At 35.1% G+C, this 8,866-nt stretch overlaps 1 protein-coding gene across 1 annotated transcript; it reads left to right on the top strand.

Moving 5' to 3' along the window:
• Positions 1-4,537: 4,537 nt before the first annotated feature.
• On the top strand, positions 4,538-7,010 carry LOC115963195 (zinc finger BED domain-containing protein RICESLEEPER 2-like). Its single transcript, XM_031082127.1, has 3 exons — positions 4,538-6,653; positions 6,755-6,839; positions 6,979-7,010. Exons 1-2 carry the CDS (start codon positions 4,538-4,540, stop codon positions 6,826-6,828), a joined length of 2,190 nt encoding a protein of 729 aa, XP_030937987.1. The 3' UTR covers positions 6,829-6,839; positions 6,979-7,010.
• Positions 7,011-8,866: the final 1,856 nt, after the last annotated feature.

Raw genomic sequence — 8,866 nt, 5'->3', positions numbered from 1 at the left:
TTTCTTTGGACCAGAGGGCCCGGGCCCCTTTGGCCCCCCTCTAAGTCCGTCCCCGATTCAACACTGAGGTGGAAGGGGCCTAGTTATTACAGTAATTGGCAGAAGAACTCCAACACGGCACGGAAAGTTATGGAAGAAGAACACCAGCTGTTAACTGCCAAGAGGGCTGGGCTAGTACTAGTAGTTACCTAAAAGGCTAAAACCAAATGCTGTACCTGTACCTATAATTCTTCTGTGAAAGAAAATTCCAAACTTGCTGTTTCCAAGTTTATTTCTATATCTGCCACCTCCACATTCCCAACGTGGTGAATGCCTGAATGTCGATGATACCCATTTAATTAGCAGAGAAAAAGTTTGACCTAGTGTGTTTAGATGCAGTTTATTTTGTTGGAAATTAAAAACTGAAAATTAAAAATGCTGTAGTAAAATAAATTTTAAATGTGTGAATAGTATCATGGGACACATTTTTAATGAAAGTTATGTTAAAAAAAGAGGTTTGTAAGTTCTGTGAACAGTGCATGAGTGATGAGACCCACTAGAAAGTACTGAAATGCGCTTCTCAATGAAAAAAAAGCATAAAATGTAAACGTACTGCGTTTCAAATATACCCAAACGGGTACTAAGTGTGTGTTTGGATACTAATGAAAAATTAAAATTATTTTATTATTTAGTTTATTTTTGTTATTATTTATGGGTCTCATTGCACTTTTGGTACTATTCATGGGTCTGTTGTACTATTTTAACTAACTTTTACCTTTATTTACAGTACTTTCAGTAATAAATTTTTAATTTCGGCAAAATAAGTAGTATCCAAAAAGTACGGTAGACAAAAGTAAAAATTAGTTGAAATAGTACAACGAGCTTATAAATAGTACCAAAAAGTACAGTGAAGCTATGAATAGTAGTATAAATAAGTTAAATAGTAAAATAAACTAGCTTTTTATGCTGGAGTCAAACACACACTAAATCTACCATTGTGTTTTTTCTTTTTTCTTTTTTTTTTTAAATTATTAAGAACCATGGTAGATTTAGACAAATTTTTTATAAATAAATAAATATATTTATATATATATATATATATATTTTTTTTTTTATTGACTGAAGCCATGTAATTAATATTATTATTGTGGTAGAGTATTTGCTTCAATTTGTCTAAAATTTTTTGCCTATTTTAATATAAATATCTACTTTTTATATTTTACACAAATAATTTCCAAAAATATTTATATCAAATTATCTATTATATACTCTTTTTTTTTTTAATAATTATTTTTTATTACTATTTTTTTATTTTACCTACCCACAACCCACCACATACGTTTTTTCTCTTGTATTTATTTTCATTTTTTCTAACAATACTCTCTCTCTCTCTCTCTCTCTCTCTCTCCTCCATAGCTAGAGCTTACTTGAGCTCTGTTCAAGGCCGAGAGCCTCGAAGCCTTTTGCCACCACTAGTGGCAATGAAGATTAGTGGCACCACCACAAACAACGGTCCAAACTCGATCCTTAAACAATCACAGACCTAATTCACATTGGTAAGGTCCGAATCTTCACTTCTTTCTCATGGCAGTGACGAGTACTCCACCCAAGCTTCTATGGTAGTAGCAACAGCAGCTTCAGCGTGGGTTTTGGGTTGATTTGGTTTTTTTAATGGGTTTTTCGTTAGATTTATTTTGGGTTGATTTTGTGTTGGATTTGTGATGAGTTTTCAGATTTGTTTGAGTTGATTTCTTTTTCGGAAAAGTCTTATTCCACATAAAGTGGCACAAAAAAAACCACAACTTGTTCATGTAGCGAGTTGTGGTTGGTGGAGGGGTGTCCCACCACCACCCCTCCACCAACCACAACTCGCCACATGGACGAGTTATGGCTTTTTCTGTGCCACTTTATGTGGCACTAGAAGGACTCTTCTTTTTTTCTTCCTCCCTCTTTTTTTTTTTTTGGTGGGATTGAAGAGAATTAGGGAAGAGAGAGAATGAAGGTGAGAGAGGAGAGAGAAAAAATTGATTTAATAATCAAATAGAAACCTATAGTAACCGTGTAAATATAAACGATTATTGTAGCATTTTTGCATACGTACAGTGTTATAAACCCATTGATGTGGGTAGTTTTTGAGCAAAAATGTGTAAAATTCATCCCTTTTTCTATTTTCCATGGACTGGTGCGATTGCTCTTAGATATCTTATTCTTTTAGGGTAAATTACAAATTACACCCCTAAATTTTGGGAGAGTTTAGATTTTACATCTTGAAATTTTTCACAATTTGGATTTTACCCTTTGAAATTTGGGGATGTTTGGAATTTACACCCTAACATCTCCGAATTTGGATTTGACTTTCTAAACTTTGGGGGTGTTTGAATTTTATACTCCTAAATTCTGAAATTTTAAGGTGTAAAATCCAAATATCTCCAAATTTTAGGGAGTAAAGTGTTTCATACCGTTTGTGATGAATTAATTAATTAGCCACGTGGTTAAAATTTAAGTAAGGAACTTAAATAACAACAATTAAGATTAGGGCTGTCCAACGGGTTCAGGACCCGTTCAAACCGCCCGAATCCGACCGACCCGAAGCCCAACGGGTCGGCCTGAAGCCCTTGGCAGTTCGGGTTCGGTTCCTTCTCTCAGGAAACCCGAATATTCGGTTCGGGTTGCGGGTTAAGGGTTTAAAAACCCGTACAAACCGACCCGACCGAAGTTTTAAAAGAAAAAAAAAAAAATCTGATCCAGGGGCAGATCACGTGAACTGAAGACTGAAGAGGAGTGGAGTCAGTGGACTGCTAATTGACAAGACTGAGCACTGTTGTTTCTGCCTCATTGAGAACCACACGGCTCCTGTACACCACAAATTTCTTTCCACTCAAAAAGTAAACATCAAATCACCATACAGCTGCCCAAAGTCTTCAGAACGGCTAATTGCTAAAAAATTCAAACTAAACTCTAAAAAATTCAAACTAAGTCTCAAAAGCCTAAAATTGGAACTAAAACTCTAAAAATCTAACCTTTCCCTTCATTCTTCAGTCCGGCCTTCTCTCTCTCTCTCTCTGTAAGTCTCAAAAGCCTAAAACTAAAAGCCTAAAACTAGAACTAAAAATCTAAAAGCCTAAACTTCCAAAAGCCTAAACTTTCCCTTCATTCTTCACTTCAAGTCCGGCCTTCTCTCTCACTCTCCAAGTATCTTCGGCCTCACTAACTCTCTTCCGTCTTCACTTTCCTCTAATTCTCTTCAGGCTTCACTCTCTCTCTCTCTCTCTCTATCTCTCTCTACCAGCCGGTCCAGCCCCAAATGGCTAGTCGGCTACCCTTCAAATCAAACTCAGATTTGATCTTTCCCATGCCTCTGTTCATGAATCATAGTTTAGGGTTTCAAGAGTCAACTTGGCTACACTTCTCAAAATCAAAATCAAAATCAGATTTTCCCTCATATCTCTCTCTTATAAATTGGACTTTTCCCGAGTGTTCTACGTTCTCTCTGCTCTCTAGTCTCTCTAGTCTCTAGTGATTTCAAAATCTCTTATTTTTATTTTGAAACAAACAAATCCCTTTACTCCTTAACACTCAGCCTCTCAGACTCGGCTTCCTAGTCTCAGATCAGGTAAAGTTTCTTCCTTCCTATTTCATCCCTCTTTTTCTGTATTTTGTGTTTGTGATTCGGCAAATAAAGAGGAAAGCTTGATGATTTTCAGTCCTTTGTATGGTATAATCCGTTCTTCATTGATGCTAGAAATTGCTAAGCTTTATTTTATTTTATTTGTTAATGTTGTGATCTGCTACTTAATTGCATTGAAACTCTTGTTTGCAATTAGATTGTTAAATGCATTATAAGGAATCTAATTTTCATTTCACCTTGTACAAATATGTGTTCTTTAATGTTGTGATCTGCTACTGAGTGTTATTTTCATTCGGCAAATATGTGTTATTTCCTCTTTTTTTGCCCAATCTGGGTTTATCATTTTGTTAGTGCTCTGTGTGTGATTTGTTAGTGCTCCCTGGTTTTATCATTTTCTTGCATTGACTCATTATGGTAGTGCTCTGAGTGTGATTTGTATCTGCCCTATTTTATTCCTTGTTTTGTTTGTTTTTTTTTTAGTGATCAATATACTTGTATCTTCACTGTAAAAAAAGAATATGAACCCCTATTTTAACAAGATGAAATCCAAACACATTTTTATTTTCTTATCTGCCTGTTTTATTCTTTGTTTTGTTTCGTTTTCTATGATCAATGTACTTGCATCTTCACTGTATAAAAAAGAAGAAGATGAGCCTCTATTTTAAAAAGATGAAATCCACATTCTTATTTTCTTATGTGATTGTATTTTATTACTCGTTTGATTCATTTTGCTTTCTTAACTTAAAATTTTGAAATGTTAATTTTATACAGGAGTTGAAATCCTAGGCTTTTTGCTTCCTTTTCAAGGTTAAATCCTTGATAGCTGAGAGTTCTTTGAGGTATCCTTTCTTTCTCTTTTAACTTCTTGTTATTGTTTGTGTGTTACTTTTATGGTTGTTTGCTAATCTATAAATTTGATGTTTATAGGTTATGGAACACTCAAGTGATGCATCCCCTTCCCAAGCAACACCTACTGCCACAACTGAACCTGTTGCCCAAGCTGCCCAAGCTGTACCTACTGCCCATGCTGAGGTTCCCCCACTTCCACCTAAAGGTAAAGGCAATGTCTGTACTAATAGGAAAAAGTCTATTGCCTGGAACCATTTTGAAAAAGTAGATATTGGTGATGGTCATTTTAAGGCTGCTTGTAATTACTGTCAAAAAACTTATCTAGCTGATAGTAAGGGGCATGGTACTGCTAACTTGTTGAATCATACACCAATCTGTGTTAAAAACCCTAATAGAAAGATACTTAGTGGGCAACAAACCTTAATGTTTGAACCTAAAATGGATGGGGAGGAAGGGTTTCAGCTTGTACCGACAGCCTTTACTGTTGAGGCTTCTAGAAAGGCACTTGCTGAAATGGTTATAATAGATGAGTTGCCTTTTAGGTTTGTTGAAGGGTATGGGTTTCAAAGATATGCAACAACCTTACAACCTAAGTTGCGAATTAGGGATATCCCATCTCGTCAAACTATAGCTAGGGATGTGATTAGCATTTATGGTGTTGAGAGAGAGAAACTAAGGGGGGCTTTGAAGGGTCGTAGGGTGTGTCTTACTACGGACACATGGACGAGTATTCAAAATCTGTGTTATATGTCCCTTACTGGTCATTTTATTGATGATGATTGGAAGTTACATAAGAGAATTTTGAATTTTTGTCAAGTTGAAGACCACAAGGGAGAGACCATAGGTAGGAAGATTGAGTTGTGTTTGCATGAGTGGGGTATTAATGGCATATTCACTTTAACAGTGGACAATGCTAGCTCAAATGGTGCCACTATTAAGTTTTTGGAGAATGTAACTAAAGATTGGGAGGGAACTGTTTTAGAACATGAGTTCTTACACATGAGGTGTTGTGCACATATCCTAAATTTGATTGTGGGGGATGGTATGAGAGAAATTGATGCGTCCATTGCAAAGGTGCGTGAAGCTGTGAGGTATGTGAAGTCCTCACCAAATAGGAATCAAACTTTTGTGGGTTTTGTGGAGAGATTAGGTATTGAGTCTAAGTCTCTTCTTTGTCTAGATGTACCAACTAGGTGGAACTCTACCTACCTCATGTTAGAAACCGCACAAAAATTTGAAAAAGTGTTCATACGTATGGACTTTGAGGATGATAGTTATTATTCATACTTTATGAACAAGGAGAATAGTGGTGGTATGGGATCTCCTAGTAGTATTGATTTTCAAAATTGTAGGATATTTGTGGGGTTTTTGAAGCTTTTTTACAATGCCACAAAAAAGTTTTCAGGTTCTTTGTATGTTACTGCCAACACCTTTTTTGATGAGATGTTTGTCATTCAAGAGAATATTTCCAATTTAAGTAAATCACAAAACCACCTCTTGAAAAACATGGCAACTAAAATGGAATCTAAGTTTGATAAGTATTGGGGGAAAGGGGATAAAATGAATCATCTCTTGTATGTGGCTGTGATTCTTGATCCAAGAAAGAAGTTGAGGTTTTTGAAGTTCTGTTTTTCTGAAATTTATGGAAATGAAGTGGCTGATGTGATGGTTGAATTGGTGAGGGGTGCCTTGGTCAAGTTGTATGATTTTTATTCTCGAGTTGATTCATCAAATGTACAAGTAGCAAGTGAGAGGGAGAGGACACACATAGAAGGTGAGTCAATAGGTTGTAGTGATCCATATGTGATGGTTAATTCTAGGTTTGAACGGTTTTTGGAGGCTGAGCAGTCCATAGGGTGTAGCAATGAGATTGACAAATATTTGGCTGAAAATTGTGAAAGTAGAAGAGGGGATGTGAAATTTGAGATATTAGGGTGGTGGAAGGCCAATTCAGATAGATATCAAGTGCTGTCCAAATTGGCTAGGGATGTGCTGGCTGTACCTGTTTCTACTGTTGCATCTGAGTCGGCGTTTAGTACCGGAGGACGCATACTTGATCCATTTCGGAGTTCACTCTCCCCACTTATGGTTCAAAATCTAGTTTGTGCACAAGACTGGCTTCAAGCCTTGGTTCCAATTTCTTTTCGCAAATCAAAAGATGAGGTAGAGGTCTTGGAAGATGAATTTCATGATTTAGGTAATATGTTAACTTCCAAACTTTGTCTATTAAGTGCTATTAAATGTGTCTAATGCAAATGAAATTTAATCTAATAGTCTTCATTTCTTTCTCTTTTCTAGTTATACGTCAAGCAGCAAGAGGTGGTGGAAGTTCAAGCTCAAGCAAAGGTATCTCAATTAACATTGATGACTAATCAAAAACTGGGTAAGTTTCTGCCCTTATGTTATTTCTATTGAGTTTGGTTCTGCTTTCTCTATTGTTTTTTGTTATAACTATTCTGTATTTGTTGGTCTTGTCCTTATACTTTTTATTGATAAATATCTTTTTGCCCATTTTCTTGTAGGAGGAAGGACACACATTTTGTATAGGAGGCAGCTTTTTGGATGCAATTTGGAAGTTTTTTTGGACAGTGCTTTTCTAACTGATAATTGATAAATTAACTCTTGCTTATAGGAAAGAAAACTTATTAAGTTTAATAGGCTTTCTTTTCTATAAGTCATGGACTAAACTCTATATAGTAGTTGCTCTTTAAATGTTTTAGAAAAGCTATTTTTTGGAAGTTTGTAACTAATTATAACTAGCTACTGCTTTACACACTTTCTGCCTTCTTTAACTCTATGGAAATATTGCAAGAGATGCTCTTATTATCTTTTGTTACCACACTTGTGATGTGGTTGTGATTGAATTATTTGTTAAAATTTGTTTGCTGGTTTGCTGGTTTGTTGCCATACTTGTGGTGTGGCTGTGATTGAATTATTTGTCAGAATTTGTTTGTTGGCTTGTGTTAGTTGTGTTACATAACTTACATGTATGAGTGGTTGGCACAACTTGGTAGGTTTAATAGGCTGCCCAGGTTTACATGCAAGTTATGTATTGTGAAGTTTTAACAGGGGGTTTGCATGTTGAAAAATTTTCAATGTATAGTGTTATGTATAGTGTTATAGGCATTTTGAAAAATTTTGTATAGTGTTATGTATAGGGGGTTTACATGCAAGTTATGTATAGTGTTATAGGCATTTTGAAAAATTTTCTTTGTATTGTGAAGTTTTAACAGGGGGTTTACATGTTAATGCCTATAAAATTTTGGGCCTCCTCTTGTGTTTTTGCTGCCCAGGTTCTATAGTGTTATAGGCATTTTGAAAAATTTTCTTTGTATTGTGAAGTTTTAACAGGGGGTTTACATGTTAATGCCTATAAAATTTTGGGCATCCTCTTGTGCTTTTGCTGCCCAGGTCCTATAATGTTATAGGCATTTTGATAAATTTTTTTTGTATTGTGAAGTTTTAACAGGTGGTTAGAAAGCAATATCATGTGTTTTTTATGTGTTTGCAAATTGCAATTACCCAGGTTGTGTTGTTATATATTTACTGTATTTTTTTGTCATTAGATGTGAGCTAGAAAATTAAATTTGGACTGAAGGGCTGGAGGCCCAAAGGTTTCAAAGTTGTGTAATGGGCCAATTTGAAATAAAGGAGGTGAAAAAAGGCCCATTTGATTTATATATATGATTTAATGATATTAAAAGTAGTAAGCCCATTAATTTTGGGCCCAAAAGGCCTGTCAAAAGTTGAATTAAAAAAAAATTATGCAAATTCACAATTTTAGCCCAATTTCGGCCCAAACCCGCCTAACCGACCAAACCGACCCGTTCAACTGTTGACCCGAACCGTCGGGTCTGACCCATTATTGGGTCGGTTTCGGGTCAAATTTTTTGTAACCCGATCCAGTCGGGTCGAGTTCGAGTCAGGCCCAAACCCGAGCCGACCCGACCCGTGGACAGCCCTAATTAAGATAATGTACGTCTGTACCCAAGTTTTGCCATTTCTGTAGGTACTATATATATATATATATATATATATATTTTAACAATTAAACTCAACAATGTTATTCATTGTTTCTCACAAAAAAAAAAAAAAAAAAAACAAAAACAAAAACAATGTTATTCATTGATCAATATAGACACAATTAAATGTAATTGGAGAATTTAAAGTACAACTTCTTAGAAATTATACTTAAGTTTTATCATGTTGATTTACGCAATATATACATTGTGAGTATATATGTTCTTTTTTAAATATTTATGCATATTTTAATTAATTTTTTTAAACATATAAAAAAAAGCTAATTATTCTTTCACACTCGTTGATATCTACTATTTTACATACACATTTACAACTAATATGAAAATGTCCTTATTTTAACACATTAAAAGTAATTGTGAAGAAAGAGAT

This window comes from Quercus lobata, chromosome 2 (assembly GCF_001633185.2).
Source record: "Quercus lobata isolate SW786 chromosome 2, ValleyOak3.0 Primary Assembly, whole genome shotgun sequence".
NCBI lineage: Eukaryota > Viridiplantae > Streptophyta > Magnoliopsida > Fagales > Fagaceae > Quercus > Quercus lobata.
Note: the sequence above shows the minus strand (reverse complement) of the source record. Positions and strands in the feature narration are given on the sequence as shown.